This window comes from Zootoca vivipara, chromosome 7 (assembly GCF_963506605.1).
Source record: "Zootoca vivipara chromosome 7, rZooViv1.1, whole genome shotgun sequence".
Classification (NCBI taxonomy): domain Eukaryota; kingdom Metazoa; phylum Chordata; class Lepidosauria; order Squamata; family Lacertidae; genus Zootoca; species Zootoca vivipara.
The window spans coordinates 78,530,734-78,557,457 of record NC_083282.1 but is presented as its reverse complement, the minus strand read 5'-3'; the positions used below and the strand labels follow the sequence as shown (position 1 = coordinate 78,557,457).

General features: G+C 43.9%; 2 protein-coding genes across 7 annotated transcripts in view; one reads left to right on the top strand and one right to left on the bottom strand.

Moving 5' to 3' along the window:
• The window catches only part of RIPOR3 (RIPOR family member 3), a 114,223-nt gene extending 105,225 nt beyond the window's left edge, over positions 1-8,998 (top strand). For 4 of the 5 annotated variants that reach the window (XM_060277302.1, XM_060277303.1, XM_035122812.2 and 1 more), the window contains 4 exons: positions 2,327-2,529; positions 4,755-4,838; positions 5,258-5,348; positions 6,901-8,998. In XM_060277302.1, coding sequence (XP_060133285.1) covers positions 2,327-2,529; positions 4,755-4,838; positions 5,258-5,348; positions 6,901-7,001 — 479 coding nt within the window. In that variant the 3' untranslated portion in view covers positions 7,002-8,998. Of the gene's footprint in view, positions 1-2,326; positions 2,530-4,754; positions 4,839-5,257; positions 5,349-6,900 lie in introns of those variants that run through there. The other variant, XR_009557957.1, reaches the window with a different exon arrangement.
• Positions 8,999-10,200: 1,202 nt separating this feature from the next.
• Positions 10,201-26,724, bottom strand: part of PTPN1 (protein tyrosine phosphatase non-receptor type 1) — an 81,665-nt gene continuing 65,141 nt past the window's right edge. The window contains exons 4-9 of one of the 2 annotated variants that reach the window (XM_035122813.2): positions 26,033-26,131; positions 20,967-21,104; positions 18,592-18,801; positions 17,392-17,553; positions 15,505-15,740; positions 10,201-12,791 (exon numbers count right to left, since the gene is read on the bottom strand). In XM_035122813.2, coding sequence (XP_034978704.2) covers positions 12,602-12,791; positions 15,505-15,740; positions 17,392-17,553; positions 18,592-18,801; positions 20,967-21,104; positions 26,033-26,131 — 1,035 coding nt within the window. In that variant the 3' untranslated portion in view covers positions 10,201-12,601. The remainder of the gene's footprint in view (positions 12,792-15,504; positions 15,741-17,391; positions 17,554-18,591; positions 18,802-20,966; positions 21,105-26,032; positions 26,132-26,724) is intronic. The other variant, XM_035122815.2, reaches the window with a different exon arrangement.

Below are 26,724 nucleotides of genomic sequence, written 5' to 3'. Positions count from 1 at the left end.
GTTTGATGGATTTCTGTATTTTAATGTTTTGTTGGAAGCCGCCCAGAGTGGCTGGGGGAACCCGGCCAGATGGGCGGGGTATAAATAATAAATTATTATTATTATTATTATTATTATTATTATTATTATTATTATTATTATTTCAAGTCCAAGACTGTCAGAAGCTGCTTCAGGGCAACTTGGAGCAGGGCCTTTGGTGTGGTGGCCCCTGTTCAGCAGGGTTCATAGGATAAGCATTGGAAACAACTGAAGATTGTTCTAGGTGCCACCATTTTGATTTCTCACAACACATTCTTCCCCAACCTCGTGCCCTCTGAATATTTTGTACTACAACTCCCATCATTTCTGACCATTGTTTGGGACTGATAGGAGTTGTAGTCCAAAACCTCTGGAGGGCACTCAGCTGAGGACGGCTGACCTAGAGCAACACAGTTATATGAGTGCTGCTGTTGCTGTCTGCCACTGGTAGGCAATTCCTTCAGGGCCTACCAGGGGGCACTTTACCAAGCGCTCATTCAAATTGGTAGCCTTGCAGATAACTCTTAGTGGGACATGGGTGGTGCTGTGGTCTAAACCACTGAGCCTCTTGGGTTTGCCAATCGGAAGGTCAGCTGTTCGAATTCACACAAGGGGTGAGCACTGTCCCAGCTCCTGCCAACCTAGCTCTGTCCCAGCTCCTGCCAACCTAGCAGTTCTAAAGCACACCAGTGTGAGTAGATAAATAGGCACCGCTGCGGTGGGAAGGTAAACGGCGTTTCCATGCACTCTGGCACTTGTCGCAGTCCTCCGTGCACCAGAAGCGGTTTAGTCATGCTGGCCATATGACCTGGAAAGCTGTCTGTGGACAAACGCCGGCTCCCTCGGCCTGAAAAGCGAGATGAGTGCCACACCCATAGTCTCCTTTGGCTGGACTTAACCATCCAGGGGTCCTTGACCTTTAGCTAGGAATGGAAGGAATCAAGTGAATGCAAATATGGAGCTTTTTAGTTTAGGCAAAAACGAGATTATGGGGCAGGGGGACATGGTAGAGGTTTATTCAATTATGCCCAGGGTGGTCGAAGTGGATAGAGAGAGGGGATTTTCTCCTCCTCTCACGATGCTGGTCCTCAGTGTCATCCAAACTTCTTCACCGTCACTGTATTGTGCGTTAAATAATATCCACAATTAATTGCCACCACTGACTGGTCCTGGCGCTTGCCTAGGTGACTTCAGAGGGTGATTAAACAAATTTAGGGAGGGTGAGCGTTATGATCATAGAAGAGTAGAAGTGGAAGGGACCCCCAAAGGATCATCTAGTCCAAACCCCTGCAATGCAAGAATGATGGCTAAATAATCCCTGGGCAGAGGGCCATCCAACCTCTGTTTCAAAACGTCCAATGAAGGAAAGTCTGCCAGTCTATCAGTGGCTCCTAGTTAGGGTCATGGGCAGCAGGCCCTGATTAGCAGCCACCGGGGAGCAACAATGAGAGGGAGTGTTGCTACCATGCCTGTGGCTGAATGCATCTGCTGGAGAAAACAGGGTGCTGTGGCAGATGGACCTTTGATCTGATCCTGCAGTAGTCTTGCTATGTTCAATCCCCAGAATTTCCCATTAAACCATAGGATTTTAGAGTTGTAAGGGACCCCGAGGGTCATCTAGTCCAAACCCGTGCAATGCAGGAATTTTTAGCACAACGTTGGGCACGAACTCTGAGATTAAGAGTCTAACAATCTTCCAACTGAGCTGTTGGGTTGATCAAAAAGATATTTCTCTACCTGTGACCTAGTCAAAGTTTCTAGCGCATTGGGTGGACCAGTGTCTGATTTAACAGCCTTAAATGTTAATTTGTACCTGCAGTTGTAGACCTTAAAAAAAAAGATATTGGGGTTGCGTCCAATGAAGTTATCCTTTTTGTACAATGTTTCTCAAGCCTGGGTCCCCAGCTGTTGTTGGACTACAACTCCTATCACCCTAGCTAGCAGGACCAGTGGTCAGGGATGATGGGAGTTGTAGTCCCAAAACAGCTGAAGACCCAAATTTGAGAAATGAATTTGTTTTAGTACAAGGGCTTCTGCCTATGTGATGGGACTTCCTCTCCCTACATACCCCCCCCCCCCCAAAAAAAATTGTTGAGATGTTCCTTCAACTCTTTGGGGGGTGGCCAAGGGAGCCCGTGGGGAGAGGAAATCCTGTTGGTGCAGAAAAGTCCTTGTGTGTAAATGCGACGACTGCACAGCATGCAAACTGTTGTAGAATAAGTTGCCTTGACATTATACAGTGGAGGGAAGAGAGAATAAATCGGAAATAGCCTTTCAGAGCCAAAATGTTTGGGTTTCTCCTCCGCAGTGATGCTGACTGAGGACCTGCAGCGTCCTGGGAGAATGAAGAAAATAAAGAAACTGAAAGGGAAGCGACTCAGCCGATTGCAGCCCCTTCCACAGACCTTACAGCTCCTTGCCGTTCTGCAGCTTGATGAAAACCTTCGTGTGGGCAAGGCAGCCATGTCGTGTCTCTCTCGAGCGGCAGCTGACAGGAATTTCAGGGAAAAGGTACTGGCTTTCCACTTCGCTTGGCATTCCCTCGTTTGCTGCATTCAGATAATATATGCCTATGTATGGGAAGGGGCCATAGCTGAGTGGTAGGGGCATTGGTTTGCATGCATAAGAAGAGTTCTGCAGGACCAGGCCAAAGGCCCAGCTAGTCTAGCATCGTGTTCTCACTGGGGTCAACCAAAAATCTTGGCTGTTCCATGGCCCTCAGATGTTGCTTTGAGGCAGTGAAATACCAAAAAGTTGTGCAGTCCTCCTCACCAGGGCTGAAACTAGGCTTTCCATCACCTGGGGCAAAGATCTAGTTTGTCACACACACACACACACACACACACCAGATGTTTGTGTACATGCACACACACACACAGTTGTTCATAAAGGGCATAAAAAGTACAGTAGTTTGAAAGAGGCTGGAGAAGAGAGTGTCTCTCCAAATAGTAAAATTGTCTGTTGTATGTCTCTAACTTTCATTCAGCCTTAAGTGGATCTCCTCAGAGAGTAACAGATCATTTGAGGAATTCTATGAAATACAGTATTATGACTAAATTCCTTCAGTAGCACCTTAAAGACCAACTAAGTTTTTATTTTGGTATGAGCTTTCGTGTGCATGCACACTTCTTCAGATACACTTCAGCATGCTACTGAAGGAATTTTTTTATTTTGCTTCGACTCAGACCAACACGGCTACCTACCTGTAACTAGTATTATGACTGTATGATATAATAATAATAATAATAATAATAATAATAATAATAAATAAATAAATAAATAAATAATGGAAACTGTGATAATGATCAGGACACTTACCAGCAAGTACGTCCTATTGAACTCAGTGGGACTTACGGTACCTCTGAGTAAAAATGCTTAAGATTGCAGTATAAGACTGCAGAATCTTCACACAGTTACCTGGGAGTAAGCTCCATTGAATTCAGTGGGTCTTACTTCTGAGTAGTGAAGGCTTCCAGTTTAAGGCTCTAAAGAATAAATATTCCATCCCATTTTTTTCATTGCAGGTGTTTTATTTTCGATATAAAGAGGATTCAGTTTTTGTAGCTGATTGTATGCAGCAGTGCCCTCTTTGTGTATTCACATGGTGTAAACATGTATGTTGTCCTTTAGATACAGAGAGAGAGAGAGAGAGAGAGAGAGAGAGAACACACATAAGCAAGCAATACTCCAGAGCAGGGTCCCCAAACTAAGGCCCAGGGGCCGGATGCGGCCCAATCGCCTTCTAAATCCAGCCCGCAGACGGAATCAGCATGTTTTTACATGAGTAGAATGTGTCCTTTTATTTAAAATGCATCTCTGGGTTATTTGTGGGGCATAGGAATTCATTCATATTTCCCCCCCCCCAAAAAAAAAATATAGTCCGGCCCCCCACAAGGTCTGAGGGACAGTGGACCGGCCCCCTGCTGAAAAAGTTTGCTGACCCCTGCTCCAGAGTGTCAACTTGACATTTAAATTGTTTAATCATGGCAAAAGCTTCTGTTCCCAAAAAGGGCAGGGGGGGGGTGTTCTTATCTCTTTGCCACTTTTAATTGATCTCTGAGACTTTGGGGGAAGAAGAAAAAAGCAACAAAACTTCCCTTTTTCAATTTTGCTTGGAGAGCAACCTTCTCCAGGATCTCTCTTTTGCACACAATTCCCAAAACAAAACAAAACAAATTCCTTCCAGTAGCACCTTACAGACCAACTAAGTTTGTTACCGGTATGAGCTTTTGTGTGCATGCACACTTCCACGAAAGCTCATATCAATAACAAACTTAAGTGGCTCCCTAAGGTGCTACTGGAAGGAATTTTATTTTGTTTCGACTACGGCAGACCAAGACGGCTACCTACCTGTAACTGAATTCCCAAAACAGACAGGGGGAAAGGGGAAGGAGGATCATTTCCCAGGTTTTCCTGCTTCCCTTTGCAAATTAGCATCCCTCTGGTGCTCAGCAGCTCAAGACAATAAGGACCTAGTCCTAGCTAGAGGCTTCACCCAGGGCTGAGACCCTGGCAAGCACCCACCCCCACCCCATTAACTACGGCCCTGCTCCTCAACACTGTAATTGCTGCTTGCTAGCTAGCCTGTTCTCCTCTTCCCATCCTTTCCTGGTATCTCCCAGAAATATCTGCAAGCTAAAGAATTAGGAGGCCCCAATATCTTATGTTAGGGCACTTTGGAGCAGAGGAGGAGGGAATGTTATCAATGTCATTGAATGCTCCATTGTCTTTTGCAGGCTCTGCTTTTTTACACAGATGCCTTAAGTAACGACGATGCGAAATTACAGCAAGCTGCATGTCTGGCCCTCAAAAACCTCAGAGTGAGTATTTTTTAATTATTGTTTAGTGGGGTTGTTAAAAGAGGTGCATGAGCAGAGTCACAGGTAGCCAAGAGAGGGCACGAGAGTCACCAAAAAACATGATAATTGTATTGGAAACTGGAACACAGAGAGGGCATAAGACACACACAAAGACGAAAATGAGTGTTGTTAAAGGGTGAACCTAGTTGAAAAACCACCTTGAGATGTATGGATAAAGGGTGGTACACAAATTTAATAAATAATAATAATAATAATAATAGCTACATATTATTGATGATTATTGATTAAATCTCCAATTTATTAGATCTCCAGTGCCACTGGCTATCCATCCATATGAGTCAGCACATTGATGCCAAGAGTTAGGAAGCATTCTGAAATAATTTAACAGCTGCTCCTGCGCTGCTTCTTTTATATAACAGGGTGTGGAAAGCATAGAGCAAATTGCCAGACTGTGTCTATCAGAATCAGAGGAAGTGCGGAACGCTGCCAGAGAAACAACTCTTTCATTTGGTAAGTACTTATAACGATTCCCTGCGGGTGGATTTTGGATGAGCGAATAGTGAGTTGAAAAGCAGAAGCAACAGCTAGTCGGCCTTGGCTTAGAGAGGCATTGCCGCTTGCTCTGAGGAAGTGGTGTCGGTTTTGGTTGCCCCTGCAGCAGATCTTCTTTTGCCATCAATTCCCAGCACTGTTTTTGTGACAGATTTCTGGGGAAAGAGCACCGCACGAATGGCTGTTGCAAGGGAAGGACGCACCAAAAGAAACCTTTCCACCCCGTTCCTATGAAACTCTGTGCCTTGTTCCTGCAGCGCCAACCGTCTCTGCCCTTTTTTTCCTCATGAGAATTGACTTTGGCTTGCACCCTGAAGTCTTGTTAAATCATTTCAGCTCCCTGTCCATCCTTATTCAGCTTTGTAAATTGCTCTAGGCATTATATACTGCTTAAAAAACTCAAGTTTGGTTCTGCTGCATCAGACCAATGGTCCATCTATTCCAGCATCCTGTTGCCACAGCGACCAACTAGATGCCCAGGAAGCCCCAAGCAGGACCCGAGTAGAAAAGCACTCTTCCCACTTGAGCACTCTTCCCACTTGGGGTTCCCAGCCACTACTTCCCATACTGCCTCCAACAGTGGAGGTAGATGACAGAACATATCCATAGTGCCTTGTTGCCATGGGTAGACCTGTCCTCCATGAATAGGCCCAAGTCTTCTTCTAAAGCCCGTGAAGTTGATGGCTATCACAGAATCCTGCAGGAGCAGGCTCCACAGTAACTATAAGAACATAAGGTGAGCCTGCTGGACCAGGCCACTGACCCATCTGGCCCAGCATTCAGTTCTGTGGCCCATGGGAATCCCCAAAGGAGGACTTGGAACACTCTTGTGGCCTCGAGAGACCTATAGCGAAGGTGGAACAATACAGCCATTGTGGCTAATAACTTATGTGCTGATGTGACTATGTGTTATGTAAAGTAATATTTCCTTTTGTCTGCCCTGAATCTTATTGGATATTAGCTTCATTGGGTGGGCCAGGTTCTAACACTATGGGGGAGGCAGAAACAGAGAAACTTTTCTCTCTCTGTTCTCGTACTTTTTTTTTTCTAAACTGAAAAGCCCCCAAGGTTTCATCGATGGAGTTTTGCTCTAGCTACTTGGTGGGGGCAGATCCACACCACACGTAAAGCAAACAACTTCCCTCCCCCAAATCCCGAGAACTATAGTTTCCCTCCTACAATTCTCAGCACCCTTAGCAAACTAGAGCTCCCAGAATTCTCTGGGGGAAGTCATCAGCTTGAAATGTGCAGTGAATGTTCCCTCAATGTAAGCCATGGCTCTGCCCTTGCTTGCCCTTTTCCGTACCTGTTCCAGGTCAACAATATCCTTTAAAAAAAACTTTTGGATATTGCTAAGGCAGGCCCTAAACATTTTCTTCATAATTAATTCTTTCCATGTGGTTGTGAAAAATTGGTCGCAAAATTGTAAAAGAGGGAGAGTCGTGTGCAAGGAAAACTTTGTTTATCCAACAGCGGCAGTCAACCTCCTGATTTGTCCCTTTCTTCACAGGTGACAAAGGAAGGCTGGCTTTTGAGAAAATGGACAAGATCTGTTGTGAGCTGAGGGACACCATGTACCAAGAAGCTGAAATAGAAATCACAGTATTTTAAGCAGTGCCTTCGAGGGGGAGGCCAGATAATCTTGCACCATCTGCAATTTGGCTACAAGAGTGCAGAGGGGAAAGCACACAAATGTTAAATCTGTCTCGGCTGGATTTAAAAACAAATTATCTTGAGAACGAGCAGCGTTTCTGCACGGTGCAAAATCTCTTTGGGTGACTGATCTCATAACCAGAAAGGTACTGTGTAAAACATTAAATATCAGCATCCCCCTGTCTTCGGTATCACAGGAAACATTCATCTTGAACTAAGGCGGCATCCGAAAATCTTGCACTGAAGTTCTCCATTTGCAGTTCTCAAGGGAGGAAAGGAGACAGAAGGAGCTTCTTTTTTGACTGTGAGATGTTTTCTTAGGAATAACCAAGGTGTTTCAAGCAGGAGAGAAAAAGAAAACCGCGAGGATGGACCACACGGGGATTGTAGTGAGTGGCATTAGTGAAGATGCGGCCCTCTAAAACTTCAGTCCAACCGGCACCCTTTTTTTTAGGCCATAGGAAAATAACTTGTATATTTATTTGCTTAATATTGTGGACAAGGACTTCCACACAATCTCTAAAGTAATTAGCGACAGTAAATTAACCTGAAATCTTCTTTCAAGGGCACCTTGTTCTGGAAGCGGATGTGTTGGGGTCTTAAGACTGAAAAACATGGGGTCTGTGACCCTAGAGCATTGCAGAGTTGGAAGGGGACCAAGGGTCATCTAGTCCAACCCCCTGCAATGCAAGAATTAACAGCTAAAGAACCCTCACCTCTTGTTGGTCGCTTCCCACCATTAAGCCCCTAAACCATTATTCTTGTAGACCAGGCACCCCCAAACTTCGGCCCTCCAGATGTTTTGGACTACAATTCCCATAATTCCTGACCACTGGTCCTCTCAGCTAGGGATCATGGGAGTTGTAGGCCAAAACATCTGGAGGGCCGCAGTTTGGGGATGCCTGGTGTAGACACACCAGAATCTAGTGCCAGGAAAAACTGAGAAGCCGGCTTTTCCCACGAATGCTTAATTCTGGGTTTATAATCTTAACTGAGCTGTTTTTAAGTTGACCGCAATACTAAGCACATTTACATTGATATTTTACGGAACTTGGTGAGAGGCACATTTGAGTAAGCAGGTGCTGATGAGCAATGCCTACCATCTTTTTCCCCCACCGATGGTGTTGGCAGGAGCTGAACGCAATTGGGTGTGTGTGCTTTGCCTATTGCTGATAACAGAAATGCTTCCATCCCTGAGTGTGTATGCAGCTGCCCCATCACTGGATCCCTACCCCCTTGCTTTAATGTACATATTTTATACAGAACTTTGTGCTTTTTTATTATGAAAACAAACAAACACTTTTCAGTATTTATTGCTGGGGTTAGTTTACATATTGTTCTTTTTTAAAGTTTAATAAAACGTTTGAAAAGTCTATTGCATTCTTCTTCCAGTTGTAATTTAAAATGCAATGCAAAACAGAGAGTCCAGCGTCAGAAGAGAGATGCTTTGGAGGAACGAAAGTATTCAGCAATTTGACAGGGAAAATATCAGACAGGTGCTGGTCCTGGTTCTCTTGCTAATGCACGGTTGCCGTGAATCAAGTTAGGTGAAGCTGATGTTTTTAATGTTGTCCTTTCAGGGTAGGGAAGCACACAAAGGAGATGGCTTCAGCAGCAATATTAAGTTTAGAAGTTCAGGACTAGAAAGATGCCTTTGAAGCCATGACCTTAATAAATGATAGCTAGAGGAAGTGGAAGACACTCCAAGAGACATGCTTCTTTACAAAAGAATTTTATTGTTGCAGCTAAAATGAGAACTGAAAATCTTTATGGGAAATTGAAAAACTGTACAGTTTTTTACTGAAACTGTGAGGTCATTGCAGCGCCTTACACAAAAGACAATATACCTGAAAACGTATTATACCAAAACATTTAGCGCTTGTTCGTGTATTTTTTTAAAAGATTTTAATTTTTCTTAAAAAAAACTTTTCTATGGCAATCTGTAAAAAAGAAAGACCTGATGAGTATATATTTGCTTAAGGCATATAGCAGAGCAGCTCACTAACTTTCTAACAAGTTTAAACATGGATATTTTTTTCCGGCCCCTCCCCTCCCCTTCCCACCCCACCCCTGCCCCCATCCCAAGAATAGGTTAACCAATACATCCACTTTGAAATGCTACTTGTATTTACACACCCAAACTACTACATACATAGACAGGACACCAAAACAAAATGCTTACAAGTTCAGCATTATAAGCCTTATACACACCTCACTGGGCTTTTGACTAGGGCAACTCCACTGCATGTTTTCACTACAGTACGAGTCCTTCTCGAGTTCAAATAGGATAAAAAGGCAAATTACTAATACTGGCAGACCCAGGAGAGAATGTGGTAGCCAGTCCACCCTCCCGGCACCTCTGGCTAGCAAGGGAGATCTTTAGTTTCTTCCTCGCTGAAGGGGATATACGTAACAGTACAATCAAGTCACTGTGGATTTTAAGGAGAGACATTCTGAATTCAACCATCCCCCCCCCCCGCCAAGAAAACAACCACCCAAGGAATAATATTACCATTCGTTTATCACCTGCTGCTAAGTTCAAGAGCTTTGATTTTCACATCTTCTATATAACAACAAAGCGCAGATTTCAAATCTCACTTTGGTTCTGATGGCCTATGCGAGAGAGAGAGAGAGAGAGAAAGAGAGAGAAAGAAAGAAAGAGAGAAAAGCTGCTCCTTTCGGGGTTTCATACAGCAGCTCAATGGATCTGGGCGCCTGTTTGCTGCAGGGAATGTGTGTGTGTGCATGCGTGCGCACATGGGAGAGGTGTGAATATGGCTTTGTACACACTCTGGAATGTTTGTACTAGATTTACTCAGCTTAAGAGAGTGGTATACAACTGGGTTGCACGGCAGACGTATAAAACTGAATAGAAAGTCATGCCAAGTCATTAGGCAAGATACAGGTAACCTGATGTGTGTTGGTTTGTTGTTGTATTTTTTTTTAAAAAAGAGCACACCTACCAATCTATTGGCTGAACGAAGACACTTCAGCAACACTCTTGGAACCACGGCCATTTAAACAATCAGATCATGCAAATACAATCTGGGTACATCGGTAAGCAGAAATATATATATATATATATCTTTTAAACTCTTTTTCAACTTTCAAGCACATGGATTTTGACCAGAACTCTCTCTTTTTTTGGGGGGGGAGGGGAGACTTTATACATGCATCTGAATAAAAATGTGCTAACTAATGTTGGTTCTCAACTAGAGCCTACTACTGAATGAGAGAAAGTGATGGGGACAAAGCAATCACATACTGTATAGGAAAAATACACAGGTGAGCATTATATAGTTATACCATTTTCTATACTCATAATCAGTATTTTTCACGCTTGCCCTATTACTGTACTACTGAAGATTGGCTGCTTGAGTATTCCTCCTTTCAAATTCTGGTCTAAACAGCAATCTCACGGGTAACTTTCTGTCTGTCTGCATGCGTAAGTTTCCCATTACTACCTGAGGATTATTATTGTACATTTGAAAAGCCCTTGATGCAAAGCTTGACTTCATTTATTTTTGATCCAACCACTCCTTCCTTCCCCAAGACCCTGTGGTTCAAGGGGGGAAAACCCAAAGAGCTAAAGTTTGTGAGCATCGCAGCGAACCAAAATAAATATGGAGTGAGAAGTCTACTATGGTTTTTTTTTTAAGGTAGATGGTACTTAAGTGCTATATACCCAATTAGAATTTTGCAGAATTTTTAAAGCATTGATCAGTTACACTTGTAGGTCAATTGCCATGGTTTTACTTTGAAACAGGCTACAATTCTAATGATTGCATTTGCCTTGCTCTCTGCAGCATGGACAAAGGATTCTTCCATGTGATTATCATTTCAGTCGAATGCAGTAAGAACAGTTGACAAAGTCAGCTTACTACACCCCCCCCCCCCGATCATATCATCCAACAAAGAGACAAAAAACATGATTGGTCTAAACTTTTACCCTCCTTTTAGCAGCTATGGTCAGTTAAGCTACACTATACCAAAAACAAAAAAACTCAAATCTTCATCTTCAGATGGAGCAGAGCAGAACCTGGATCTGTTCCGAGTTAGGCTGAACACTTTTCTGCAGAGGCAGACACTTAAGCCTGGCTACTGAACAGCATGATCTTAAGCCAAATAAAAGCCAAACTTGAAATCTTTGTTCAAGGGGGGGGGGAGAGGCAATAAAACTAAAAGCCACCAACAGTGACTTGCATCTCGCAAAACGACTTGTTGATTTGGAGAGCCAGTTCATTTGCTCAGTTTTTCTCCAAAAGGAAGTCCCCCCCTCTCCCCCACCCCCTGTCCAGCGATAGCTACTTGGGATTCCTTGAGATACATTTTTCTGCAGTGTAAAGGAGCTCTAAGAATTATTTTAAACTCTTCTTGTTCCATTTTGTACACAAAGCGTATTCTTTTCACATGGCAGGTCTAGAGTGAAATTGCATTTTACATTCAAAATTATGATACCGATGCTTAAGAACACCGGTCCTTTCCAAAACAATTCTGCAAATGCTAGTGGATTAGATTTTGGTTGTATTTTCCTTCCCCTCTCCCTAAAGGACAGGGAGAAAGAAAGAGTGAGCGAGAGAGCGAGAGAGATGGGACGGTGCTATGCAATGGGGATGTACAGGTTAATAATAAGGAGTGCGACAGAAGACTTGCATTTGGTGTTGGTGGCGAGTGGGAGATTTTGTCTTAAAGGAAGAAGAAAAGAGTAGCGTTTGACCTGCTGGGATGCCCTGAGCAACAGCAGGTGCCCATTACAATTGCGCTGAAAGCAAGAATCTGTTTAAGATAAAACCTATCCATGTTACTACCTGCACTGCCAGAAAACCCCACACTTCAGGGTGAAATTCAACTTGCGGGGGCATGTATTATGTAATCTCCATTCATTTACTGGGGCTCCTGAGCAGCAGCCAATTTAAGCAACAGAACTTACAAAAAAGTGGTTCTTTAGAGAGTCCTCAGTCTTTAAAAGGCATGCAGTAAAGAGCTCCCCCCTCTCAAATAAAGTAAAATAAAAAGTTGTACATTCTTCAGGGGTGTGTGCATGTGTGGGTGATTTAAGGAACCCAATAGTGGTGATTTAAGAAACCCAATCATGTATTTGGTTACAAACACTTGGAGAATACAAGCAAATTTTCACTTGTCCCTAGCTTTTATTTCTCCTGAAAAACAACAACCAAAAGAACGAAAACTGGCTTTAAAAGACTTCTAAAAAGCAATGTGTTGTAAACTCTTATTATTCCATTTTAAAAAATAAGGAAAAAATAATGAAAGAGAAAAAAAAACCCACAAGACTTATTTGGCATATTCTCTGCTTACTCCTGAATATCTTAAGGCCCTGAGATTAGAATATTATGTTCTTGGGACCATAGGGCTAATATTAAACCCTAGTGCATCAATTTTCTCTTTAAGCCCTAACCAAAGTTCCAGCATCTCAAACTTAAGATATACTTCCACTGGGGCAAAGGCTTGGATGCCCCGCTTTAGCTTTCTTTTATTGTAACAAAGTTAAAACGCCGGCGAAGCTACTGGCGTTCTCGATACCATCGCTGGCATGTCTATCAATGGAAACATACCCTGTAGCAGAGGTATGCTCCTGCTGTCAGGACAGTGAACATGCAAATGTTGACCAGAAATGGTTTCCAAGTTGACACCATGCTCTCATCGTCTTCTTCTTCCGACTTGACCATCTCTTCACTTTGTGGCGAGGCATCGACAGTTCTCTTCCTAAGCTCAGTGTCTTGACTAGTGCTGAGGAACAAGAAAGAGCATATATATTCAACATTCATTTTTATTAAGATTTTTCAAAGGTCTTAACAAACTGACTTCACATCTATTTTTCTTTCTGACTTCCCGCCCTGATGTTTCCCATCCTTATCCTTAATTGCTGTGTTCCTAAACCCCAGGCATCCCCAAACTGCGGCCCCCTAGATGTTTTGGCCTACAACTCCCATGATCCCTAGCTAACAGGACCAGTGGTAGGGGACGATGGGAATTGTAGTCCAAAACATCTGGAGGGCCGAAGTTTGGGGATGCCTGCTAAGATACTTTGGGATCGCTAAGATACTTTGATAGTAGTAGTAAAAACAAAAAAGGGCCTCTGGTTCTCCATATCGTGCCTATGGGACTGTCTCTCCGGCTATGTCCCACGGAGGAGCTTACGGTCTTCAAAAAACGCTCTGTCACAAGAGACTGGGGCGCCATGGGACTTGACATCTTTCCGCATGGCCTGCAAGACGGAGCTGTTCCGCCAGGCCTTTGGCCAAGGCACAGTCTGACCCCCTCTCTCCTTCTGTAATCTTCATAGAACTCTAACCTGATGGTTGCCATTAATTTGATTCTGAATTGATTCTAGAGTGTATTTTAATTAATTGACTGTGTGATTTTATGTGCACTGTGCTATTTTTACCCGTTGTTAGCCGCTGTGAGCCCGGCTTTGGCCGGGGAGGGCGGGATACAAATAAATTATTATTATTATTATTATTATTATTATTATTATTATTATTATTATTAGCAGTTCATCATTTTGATCTCTTGGTTTTACAGTCGATCTCGCTATTTCAGCAATTTTGCCATTTATTTTAAAGCCATTCTTCTTGATTGGAATCTTTTCCTTTTTCCATTTTGGCGCATATAAGGTTCTGGCTGAGGTTGCTGCATACATAAAAAGATTACTCCGCTTCTTTGGAACCTCCGCCCCAGGAAGAGCATATCCATTTAAAACCAGTAGCAGCCACATTCAACACTGCAGCTCTACTGGCTCCCATGTGTGGGGCAGTTTCCTCTTCTGTCTCCTCCAGCCTCCAGAACATCCTCAACATCAGCTCTGAAGGGTTGGGACTTGGGAGACCCCCGGGGCATATTTATTTGGGGTGGGGGGAGACCCACAGGAGGAGGAGAGGAAGCAGAAGTCCTGTTTCGCTACCAGCCTCCTGCCAGCACAGCACAGGCTACAACTCAAAAGAGTTCCTTGCCATCTGAGAAAAGGAACTGCAAATGTGTTTGGCAGGTGCTTATTTTGTGGAGGAGAGTGATGGGACAGAAAAGGAGCAGCAATGCTTTGGGCTTGGAAGACAGCATGGTGGAAAGCCAAGGAGCCAGGTTTTATTTATCATAGAATTTGCAGAGTTGGGCTATCGAGTCCACTCTCCCTGCAACGCAGGAATCTTTTGGCCAATGTGGGGCTCAAACCCACAACCCTGAGGTTGAGAGTCCAAAGCCCTACCAACTGAGTTATTGGGAGGTGGGAACAGATTGAGCAAAACTGGCAAAAATGGGAGGTTGCTTTTCAGCACACCTGCAGGCGAACTTGAAGCAGGTTAAATAGGTTTTGGCTCCGTTCTAGATAAAAGTGGCCAAGTCAGACTCCAGAATTGCTGAACCAGGAAAAGGAAACATCCTGACATTATTACACATGGAGCAGTAGTGACATCTAGTGTTCAAGGGGTGCATTCCCCCCCCCTCCCAGCTTTTGATAACTTTTGCTGGCTGTTCCTAGAGTTTTTCATTTCAGCTGTCTGGAATGACAGGTGAGCAAGCCCCTTGCCAAAAAGATAAAATCTCAGATTTTAAGCTCTTCTACTAGAGTAGGAAAAACTTCGACCATCTCTTAATTCATTTTAAACTGTCTGATATTTTGCAACAGCCTTTAAGTTATATTTTGGTTAGATCCATAATTAAGTCTAAACAATTTTCTTTCTCCCAACAAAATGAAAGTTGGCTTCCACCCTGACAATGTTTTTGTTCCAATGGAAATATTTTAGTCCTACTGAGAAATGGGGAATTTGCTAAATAAGTGACCTCGTTCATTCTTATCTAGTGCAAAGATTTAAAAGGCTCTTTAGCACAAGCAGACTGCAAACAAACCACCTTGCGCCCCTGCAACGTCTTATTTGAACTGACCTAGTTTCTGAAGAAATTTCGAACATTTATCCTTTTCAGAAGATTTTGAAAGCATGCAAAATCAGTGTAGCTGCTTTCAGAACTACCCCCTTTGGCTTCTTTTAATAAATTCACAAAACGATTACACTATAAAGAATACTTCCTGCTATATTTAAGTAATAAAGCTCAGTTGCATCTTTGGTTTACTAAGAAGCCTGTGTACAGCTTGGAAATGACCACATTTCATTCTCCATCACAAATTATTTTACTTGTTTATTCTAGAGACAGATCCCCCTCTCTCCTGGCATTTTTTTTCTTCCTTATAGTAGAGGAGTAAGGAGTAACAGGAGTAAGGAAAAAAAATATACATCAAAAGGGAACTTCCTCAAACGCTTTTGTTCCTTCCCCCTCAATCTTTGCCTCTCGATTCCTATTTACTACACCAACGTATAAAATGTAATGGGGTCCTCACTCTGCTTTAGCAAAAACACTGGGAAACAAAAGAGACAGGCCGCTTGCTGGCTGCAAGGCTGATGGCAATCTGATGCCCGTGTTCCCCCAAAGAAATCCTCGCCAACATTACCTCTCCATGTCTAGATGCTCAGAGGGGTGATCTCTGCCATCAGGAACCTTTGCCACCAGAGCGCTCACGGCACACTCAACTTCCTCCTCCGTCACCCGATGCTTTGAAGAATTTTCCATGTGGTCGTGCACCCTTCCGTTATTCATTTCCGAGGTTCGTTTTGGTGGTCTTGGTGGTGGGGGAATATGTTCCGGCGGGGGGTCCAAGTCTTCTTTAGAGAGCTCTTTCCATTGCTCCTTCAACAGAAGCAGGAGACTCATTAAACCTTAAAAAACAGCAAGGAAAATGCACACAACACTTTTTCTGTACATGCCCAGGACGCACCATTAAGGCGTCCCCATTTATCCATTTTTTTAAAAGAAATGTTACTGTGCAGTTTGTTGTACCTATGGTCAGTGGGAAAATCTGAAGTGCTGGAGCTCATCATGACAGCCCCTATAGCCACGAGACTGTGCATTCCCTTAGGCTCCTAGCTAGACCAAAGACAAAATAACAAGATTTACTAAATTCCTCGTGATGTGACTGTAATCCTATGCGCAGTCACCTGGCAGTAAGCTCCACGGAACTCATTGGTACTTACTTCTGACTTGGCTGCAAGTTGTGAAACGCATTGGAAGGGCACAATTCACCTGACCAGTCCCAACAGAGGAACGCCTGCATCACCATCACTTTATTATTTATACGCTGGCCCATCCGACTGGGTTGCTCCAGCTACTAAAGGCAGCTTCCAGCAAAGATTTCTGCTTGCACTCTGGGGCTTTCCCCCTGCCCACCACCTTTCATTCCCTGAAAGTGGGTTTGGGGTTACGTGTGTCAGGTGAGCTCCCAGAATAGCATGATGGGGGGGGGGGAATTGGTCCAGCTGGCAAGCTGCAACGCTTGCACAGACGGAACAATGTTGAACAAAACTCACTGACCTTCACTGAAAGGTCTTCAGGTAGCTGAAATGCAACCTTTGGCTTTTAATTATAAATGCAAGCAATACAGAATCATAACATCACAGTTTTGTATAGTTGGAAGAAACCACGAATGCCATCTAGTCCAACCCCCTGCAATGCAGGAAGCTTTTGCCCTGTGTGGGGCTCGAACCCACAACCCTGAGATTCAGGTGCTTTATTGTCACCCCAATTTTTATTGTACTCCGAGTCACTTTGAAACGCCTCACTGGAAACAATTCATAAATGGAAGTACTAATAATAATATTCAAGGACCCCATCAAAAGAGGGAGAGGGATCTAGCCTCTGCTTAATTCCCTTCCTCATTCTCTGATTTCCTCTTTGCAGTCTTGTTATCACCTCATTCCCTTTCCGGAGCAAGGAGAGTGCATCAGCCACCCTGGTGCTTGGGCACATGAAACCATCAGAATTGTTTCTTCTTCCCAGAGCTGCACCCCCCCCCCTCAACTATTCCACCGCCTATTCAAATAACGTTTAAGTGACAATGGCATGATGCGCCTTAAGCAACAACCCTCGGCTCAGTGGATACCCTTGTCCTGCTAGTCTTCACATCTACAAGACATAGGAAGACATGGGTTGGAAAATGAACTGCAGTGCTGCAGTGCCAGGGCAGAACCTGCTATTCCCCAGAACTGTAAAGCAGTAAGAATCGCCTATTGCAATGGCAAAAACACATGCAACATCCTATAACCTGGTTTATACACAAGTGTGTTTGTTTTGTGTGTGTGTGTGTGTGTGTGTGTGTGTGTGTGTGTGTGTGTGTAAGTATATATGTGTGTCAAAGGTGCATTTGTGAACCACTTTGTTTTAGCGCATCTAATTGCCACTTGATTCTACGCATTGCTGTTCCATAAAAATCTTGGCCTGTTCACACACAGCTTTAACAAATGAAGACAACCTATGCCGGTCGAATTCTGCTAATGCTGCTCACCTGCACAGATGAGTCTCCCATAATGAATTTTGATCCTTCTAGAACAGCCAAATATGAGAAGCGAAGCTGGTCTGCAGTCTGTATAAGCCCCATGCGGTATTTCCTCATTTCTAAAAGAACCTGCTTAATGTCGACGGAAGAAGGGTCTTTTCTTTTGTCCATCTAAATAGAGAAAGGTGAAAATTCAGATCGTTTTTGAATTACCTCCAAAGCAACAGTACAGCTTCTCATTTGTGGAATATCTGGAAGACGTCTTTATCAAGGTTGCAGTCCTAACCCATGTCTACTCAGGCCTTATAGAATTGATGCCCAGTTAAAATTCACCAGATCCAATATTTTTTAAGAACCCCAGACAACAAGCTATTATTGGATGAAGCTAAAACTGGGATGAAGACACACACTGAACTTAAGTAAACTCCCATGAATGCAATGGGCATTCATAAGATTTTGTTGAGGGGCTGTCGTTCTCTGCACATTTATTCAAAAGCGGCAGGACTCATTTCCAACACGTGCTTAGGACTGGAATGCCAGAGGAAGGAGAGCAGAAATGGGATTCTCCCCAGCTTCTCTAGCTGCAGGGCCAAGGATCATGTCAACATAAAATTTGGAGCGGCCCAAGCTACTCAAAAATCATGGCGATAAATGTGAAAATTAAGGCAACAAGTTTTCAGAATGAAGTGGATAGAACATAAGAGTTTTCGTAGTTTTCCTGCCAAAAGCACATTTGCTGAAACAAGACACAGCAAGGGTGTGGAAAGAGAGGGTGCTAACAACTGGCTAACCAAAGGCAGGCCTCATTGAAAGCTAGGCTTGATTTTAAACTTTGAAGTGGAAATAGATTACTCTAGGATGGGAGTTGTCTTTCTCCCCAAAACCCTTTTCTTTTTCAGGGTGAAGATTCAGAAGTATCAGGTCCTCCTATGTGTGGGCCTCTATACCATGCCACAGTTTAACTGTGCACTGGTGGTACTGAGAGGTGTGCGCCGGTTCCTCCATGACAAAGATCAGTCTGAAATGGAATTAGGTTAAAGCAGAATTCAGACAGATGTCCCACACAGTCACTGCTACAAAGGGTTTGCCGAAGTTTATGAAGCCTATTTCGCTCTGCTCTGCTTAGAATCATAGAATTATGGAGTTGAAAGGCACTAAACAAAATGGTTGCCAACACTCCCTTCCACCTTACAAGCAAGCTTCTCTTACCAAAAGGAGACAAGTGTCAACCAAGCAGAAAGTTCCTGATCTTCCAATCCCTGCACTGCAGTGTACTACAATGGGTCCATGTTCGGGGCTCAGTGACCCCGACTCTCTCACTTTGACCAGGAAGTTGAGGAATGAAGCTGGAGACTCGGGGACTCCAAAGTCAGGCCACGTTGTATAATGAAAGTGCAGGATTTCTCGAGTTTCATGTGTCTGCAAAAGACAAAAACCGTTTGCACCCAAGGTTTCAAGAAAATGAAAGTACGCAGCGATACTCGTTATGGCCTGCAACAACGCTTCAGTGATTAGGAAACTGACATCTAGTTTATTTTCATATTTCTTCTTTTAAAAAAATTACATGTGCATGGAACCTAACACCCGACAACTCCCCACACCTGCCCTGGCCAAACTTCAGAAAGTTGATTTCAAGGCTGCATTTGAACAGGCATTTACTTCATGAGGTGCCACAAAAGGTTTACTGACATGTAAAAAAAGATACAGGGACCCAGGTGGCACTGTGGTTAAACCACTGAGCCTAGGGCTTGCTGATCAGAAGGTCGGTGGTTCGAATCCCTGTGACGGGGTGAGCTCCCGTTGCTTGGTCCCAGCTCCTGCCAACCTAGCAGTTCGAAAGCATGTCAAAATGGAAGTAGATAAATAGGAACCGCTACAGCAGGAAGGTAAACGGCGTTTCCATGTGCTGCTCTGGTTTGCCAGAAGCGGCTTTGTCATGCTGGCCACATGACCTGGAAGCTATACGCCGGCTCCCTCGGCCAATAATGCGAGATGAGCGCGCAACCCCAGAGTCGGTCACGACTGGACCTAATGGTCAGGGGTCCCTTTAACTTTACCTTTAAAAAAAGATACACAGAGTCTCTTAAATTCCACAGTAGGAACACTGTAATTCATGATATTCTAGGGCAAGGCAGTAGGAACACTGTAATTCATGATATTCTAGGGCAAGGCAGTAGGAACACTGTAATTCATGATATTCTAGGGCAAGGCTGTGGATTCTCCAGCCCAGGGGCCTCATCACACTGGCTAGGCCTCAAATCTGGCATGTGAGACCGTTTTGTGGCCAGGCCAAGTCCACCTGCCCTGATGGAGTTTCCTGCTGAAAGTGGGCTTTGCGGGCACTGCTGATTGTCGGCACTTGCAAAGCCCCGTTTGATTCCAACCGCACAGGCAAAGGAAAATCCATCAGATGATGTCATGGTGCCATTAGGTGATTGGAGATTGTGGTCTAGCGCACCTGTCAAAATTGTTGGGGATCACTTCCAACTCTACAATTCTATGGCTTTGTGCGCTTGGGTACCAAAGCATCTCTTCTGCTGGCTGGGAACTGTTCCCCATATCTGTTCGAAGATCCTATATGATCATTACATGGTAGCTGTTTACTACTAGAACTGCTAAACAAGGTTTGCCTCTTGATTCAAATGCAGTCTGATTCTGCGGTTTGCCATCAGCTATTGGCACAAGATCTAGGAGAAAGTTCATGGGAACCTGCTCAGTTGAAGGAGAGTTTGCAAAGCCCCGTGCAAAGCGATCCACGAGGCCTGGATATCAGTTGATTGTCTGCAAGGCAGCTTTTTTTGTGGCAAGGGACTCGGCAAGAGGGTCTGACTGAGACGCTTGCAAAGCGCTACCTTGTTGAGTGTTTTCCAAGGGTCTCAGCAAGACTCAACTATAAGCTGATTGTTGGGTCCCTTGCAAAGCGTTTTGCAAAACCCGTGCTGGCGAAAAAGGCTCACCAAGCATAACTGTGTCAGGTGCGGGAGGTAGAAATCTGCCCCACTAGACCAATACAGTTTTCCACCCTAGGTCTAGGAAGTACTTTACTATGGGACATGACCTAATTGCTCTTCCCATTAAAAAAGCTAAAAAAAGGGAAAAAGGGGGAAATATGGAAAACACACTGCTTTCCCCACTTCTATTTCCATACAACTGCCAAGAATGTAGAGACAGGAAACTCTGAGAATTCCTGCGGTATTTCTAGCCCCCATGGCTGCAAAGATGTTTGAAGGTATGATAGCAAACAAAAACCAGAAAACCCCACAACCTGATGTGCTTATCTGTGTTGAATGTGCTGCCCATACCTAGGAACTAGAATCCTAAGAGCCAGTGCGGCAACTTCTCAAATGTTAGAACAAAATACCTTCGACGCAACTGAGATTCTGCTACATCAGCATTAAGCAGATCTTGAAGCTCTAGCAAAGAGTCATCAAGTATCCATCTTCTTAATGCAGGGGACTAATATAGCAAAACGCGGTTTGTAAAAAGTGTGTGTGTGTGTGTGTGTGTGTGTGTGTGTGTGAGAGAGAGAGAGAGAGAGAGAGAGAAAGAGAGAAATAGTTAACGCTGAGCTTCCCCATACTTACTGTGAGGTTTTCCAATTCTAACTGTCGTACTGTATAGTAGGATTTTATATCTTCCGATATCAAGGTTAACGTCAAGTTTGTATCCTCAAAGAGCATCACCTTCTCCTCTTTTTGTGGCCAGTACTGTGCACATTTTATCTAGAGGAGGAAATGAGCAAGACTTGTGTTCAAGCTGCTTAACAACGAGTCACCCAGAATGGCAAGCATTATTTACAAATTATCAGCACGTGTGGCACTTGTAGGCAACTGAGACAGCCCCTTCGCATTATCTGTGCACATGTGGCACACACGCACACGCACACACACAGTTTAATGAATATTTAAAAGCAGACTTGCAGAAATGAAAAAAAAGGGGTGGGGGCCTGTCGTTTCCCACAGGCTTCCAGTCAATAAGAAGAGGAAGGAAATTGCACAGGGAAGGACTTGAGCAAAGAGAAGAATCTTTAAAATCAGTGGTTGTGAACCTATGTTTGGCTTCCACTGTAACTGACTATTGGTCATGCTGGCTGCGGCTGATGGAAAGTCGACACCTGGAAGGTCGCAGGACCCCTAACCCTCCTTTAAATGCTCCTTGAAGATGACAGATGAAGCACGGGTGATGTTGGAAGAGATCACTTGCAAAGGTGCAGTGATGGAACGCAGTGTGCTTCAGTTTTGGGGTTAGAAGTGTGCCAGTGGTATAGCACATGAGTTTGCATGCAGGTCTCAGTTTGGTACTGAAAGGTGGCAGGATGTGGAAAGACCTTTGGCTGGAATGGAGTGTACTCTAGATAGGCCGCAGCTTCCAGTGCCTGTGTGTGTTCATCCACCCCTAAGAATTTACGCTGAAAGTCTCAACCGCTAACAACAGGATAAACCCCTGTGATTACCACTGAAACCACTGAGTGAACAAAACATATTTTCAAGTGCTATGGACTGGCGCTAGGCACCGGGTTTCTGGAACTGATCTGGGGTTACAGAACATGGCAGCTAGGAAAAACCTCATTTGGGCAAAATTGACAACTACGACGAGCCAACAAAATTGCCTTAACGATTTATGGGACTCTATTTAGGAGAACAGCTAGAACAGCAGCTACATGTACACAACTGTAGCTTTTAATTAGGAATCAAGAGACACAGATGCAATTGAGTTGTTCAGTTCAGTTCAACCCTTTCCCCCCCAAATCCCAGTCTTATGAGATCATTTTGATGCCATATGGGATAGTTTAAAGGTTATAGTGGTTTGTTCTCACTGAAAATGGAGTCTGGACATTTCAATTACCTAAGTTCTTGACTGATCATAGTAATTTTCTCAATAATAATTTCCCAGGAAATCCAAGATTTGCATCGCTCGAATGTTTATATGCCACAAAGTTGATGGTGTCCAGTGGTTGAGACAACTATCAAACCTACAATTGTAGACACCAAGAACTTGGGTTCATGGAATTGGGTTCCTGCAGAATTCGATACAACTTCAGTAACATTTGATGAGGGAAATATTTACTGTTCATGGATTTTTAGTGTTTCGTTTTCAGTGCAATAGCCTTATTCTTTCTGCTTTTTCTACCATATGACAAAGAAATGGGTAATTATGCTATTTAATTATGCTATTATGCTATTTAATTATGCTATTTACATGGAATGGTAATACTGGAGACCTTTTATAGAACGGAAACTGGTACAATCCACTAGGGAGTATTACACAAAAGAAGTATTTGAGGAAATAGTTTACCAACCCACAAAATGTTTTATCCAGAGGGGGAAAAAATGAAGGAATTCTGTGTAGGATAGCCTATCATAGAAGGCACTAACGTCTTTTTCCATTTAACTCCTGAACAATACGACTCAGTTGGAGACAGAAAGAATTTTTAATCTTCTCCAAATTTATTTTTAATCACAGCTTGCAAGAGAATCTGCTCCATGTAACTTTTTTTTTTTTGCACTAAATGGTTTGGCAAATAATGTTTTGCCAAGTTCCCACTGAGAATCCCCCCTCAACCGTTTGTCGAGAAGCATTAGCATCCTTCCCTCAGGGGATCTCAATAATTCTGTGCTTTGTTCAAGCTTACTGGCAGTGGAGAAAGAATGAGTGGGGGGTGAGTGGGAGAGGAAGGAATGGTTGAGTCTGTGGTTACTGTACTTCTCGTTTTAGATTTGTTTCACTACGCATATTACTGGGGAACTGGAAACCTCCACTCAACAAGACAGTGATTACTGCAGACGACTTCTCCATAAATCTTTCCTATATCCTATAAGGAATACAATTCGCTCTTCACTCCAAGGACTTTTGAAAAACGCCTGCGAGGTTATTTATGGCAAGTGGTCGGCTGACTGTTGTTTGGAAAGAGAAGCATGGGCAGGCGAGCTTGGCAACTCCTTCAAGGCTGGAGACTTGAAGGAAGACAGAAGAAGAGAGCTCGTAACACAGGAGTAGTCAACGTGGTGCCATTCAGATGTCCTTGAACTCCAACTCACATCATCCCTGAGGCTGATAGGAGTTGGAGTCCAACAACAATCTGGAAGGCATCATGTTGACAACTCCTTTAATCACATGTTACTTAACAGTTGGGTGAGCTTCACAAATGAAATGAGAGGCCTGAATACCAACTCAATGGAGGATGGTTCAGCTGTCAATCTCTCACACACAGGCCACGTGGCATATGGACACCCATGTGTTCCACCACTTTAACTTAAAGGGAATGATCTGGATGTCTGCGATGATAAATTCAGAAGTCAACTAACCAGCTCCACGAACCATTTCCAGATTAACCTGTACGCTGGTACCTCACAAGACGAAATGAATTCGTTCCACGAGTTGTTTCGTATTGCGATAATTTCGTCTTGCGAAGCGCGGATTCCCATAGGAATGCATTGAAATTTAATTCATGCGTTCCTATGCGGGAAAAAGAAGCGCAAAAAAAGAGGTGCCAACTCACCCGCCGGAAGTCTTTAAGGCTCTGGGGAGGGGGAAGCAGGAGGAGGGCCAGGGGTCTCCTCCCGCCGCAGCCTCTGCTCCTTCAGGCGCCGCCACTGTTCCTGCAAAGGGCCGCTAGGCGAGCCCTGCTGCTGCTCCTGCTGGATTGGGGGAGGAGCCACGGAGGCCTCCATGGCTGCCGAGGAGGGCAAGGCCAGAGCCGCAGAGGCCGCCATGAGCGCCGCGCCGCCGCAGGAGGCAGAAGCGGCAGCCATGGACATTACCGGCGGAGTCCTAAAGGTAAGCGGCGGCAGCTTCCCTTCCCGAGGCTGCTTCGTCTTGCGAAGCATGGCCATAGACGGCTTCGTTTTGCGAGTCTTCGAAAAAATTGCAAAGCGCTTTCGTTTTGCGTTTTTTTCGTTGCGCGAGGCGTTTGTCTTTGCGGGGTACCACTGAATAAGTGATGGAGCCTAAGGTGAGGAACCTCAAGCCCAGGGGCTGAATGCTCCCCAGTCCTTTCTTATCTAATCCTCAGGCTCTCCACAGCCTCCTCAGATGCTTGAACGGGAATATGTCCTTGAACTGCCCTTGAATAGTACCTCTTGCATGCATGGATGGTAGATGGACAGTTGCATTTGGGGGTAGGGGAGGTTGCACAGGGCCATGTGAAGAGTTACATCAATTGTTGTGTCCACTTTTGTCTTTGGCCCCGAAATGTGGTCCGTGGGACGAAGTAAGGCAGTCCTTGGGGTTAGAACAGCACCCCACCTCTGCCCTAAGGTATGGGAATGAATTGCCTAACTATTTATAAAGCGATTTATTCATCAGTGAGTGCACCATCTGCTTTTCAGCACCCACACCCGGGGCTGTTTGTGAGAAGACCCAAAAATGCATTATGCAAAAACCCCGAAGCAAGAAAAATATGCATATCAAATGTGCTTATTAAAGCGTTTGAAGAGCTTTCAAAAACACACACGCAGCAGCAGCAGCAGTATGGTTTCGGGAGTAGTAAGAGAATGTGAAGACCAGAGGGGGAGCAGGAGGAGAAGAAAGTAAAGGGAAAACAGTGAGGAAAGGGAGCATCATTATAGCTACAGCAGCCACAGAAGTCCCAGGACTGCCTGAGAACCACATGGACACTGGCTTGGGTTCCACAACAGAATGAAGGACATACACAACCGAAAACAAGCGAAATAGTGGCACAGTGTGGTTCTTCTTTGGACACGTGCAAAGGCTTCAAAAAGCAACAGCAATGTCAGCTGAAAGTTTCGGTTGCTAAAAGGTCTGATCTGGAGGGCTTCTAATGGCTAGGAGTTGACACAGCTGTTACTGCTGTACCAAGTTTTCAAGCTGTTCAATTTTCAACACGAAAGTTGCAGTTTCAAAGGGTACAAAAATGTCTCCAAAGTCTCCCTGCTTTAAACACTTACATGCATTTTTTTCCATACCTGTTTGCAGTCACCAGTCATCAATACACTGCTGCTTCAGAGCCACTTTAAAAATCCTGAACAGACTTCTTCACTGTGTGATCCCAGCCATTCAGGGATCACATGGTGAATGGTGAATGCAATGACATCACTGACCCTGGTTAACTACAGGATGAGGGCTCTGCTGATGCACAAAAACACCTGAATTGAAAATAGTAGTAACTGAGGAATGTCCCAGGAATTTTTCACACCTTTTCACGTGGCCCAACAATAAAAGAGCCACCAAAAAATTGGGGTACGGAATAAAAAGTCCATGCAACTCGTTCTCCTGGTGAAGCTCAGTGCTAGCTTCTGTACTTGACACTGGCTACCACATCTCTATGAACTAACTTGGGACTGAGAGAGAAATGAAATACAAATAAATAAATATGCTCAGCCCTCATTACACCCAAATGTTGATACTGCAAAGGAGGAAAGTAAAAAAAAAAATTCATCGCACTGGGTTGCAGCCTGGTCATATATTGCACTCATATGTGTGCACAATTGGTTCTGAGCATAGTAGGTTCCATTATAGTTCTATGTTGTTTAACCAATACTTATTTTTCTTCACTTCAGGCATGTGCATTATTCCATATATATTTTTTTCTACAGGACCATTTTCATCAGGTTTTTAAATTGTGCATGCACCATGTGCTCAGGATCCCAAAACAAACATTTGGGGGTGGGGGAATGATTTAGTTACTCACTGATCCCTTTTCCATCACTCTGTTGAGCATGACAACGCCACGGCTTTTCTGTTCCCAAATCATCTCCCAAAAGTGACCACAAGTATTTGGCAGAGGCCCCTGCAAAGATACAAAGCCTTAATGTGGTACAAGTTCAGAGAACAGCAGCCTAGCAACAATTCTCTATTTCTAAACTCAACACAGGGAGTGGCTCCTCTTTTCAGATACATAAAATGTGAAGTTTTAAGTGATTTCCGGCCCCCTTCATATTGTAAAGTTGCCAAATACTAATCTTTAAGGATGCAGAACTTGAAAGTTTTATAGATACGAGAACCATGTCCTTATTTAATTATTTGCTAGATAGGAACAGTAAAGAACAGTTCTAAGGAAGCTTGTCAAGAAAAAAAATGAAAACGCCACTCTGCATGATAAATTTAAGACGTTTGTTCAATCAATGGAACTTACAATTCACAGAAACGAGAGACAATAAAAGCCAACTGCTAGGAAATTCAGCCATCTTTATCGCTTCATGAAAAGTCTTGGCATAGCATTGACACGCAAGGTCAGGAAGAGTTTACTATTCCTGCTATATGTTTACCCGATCCACTTTCAAAGTAACCTCTCTTCCAGGTCAAAGGTTCTTCCTTTCCCACCAGTCTCTCACATATCAACCCATGATGTCCAATGTATTAAAATGTATCTACAAAAGACTT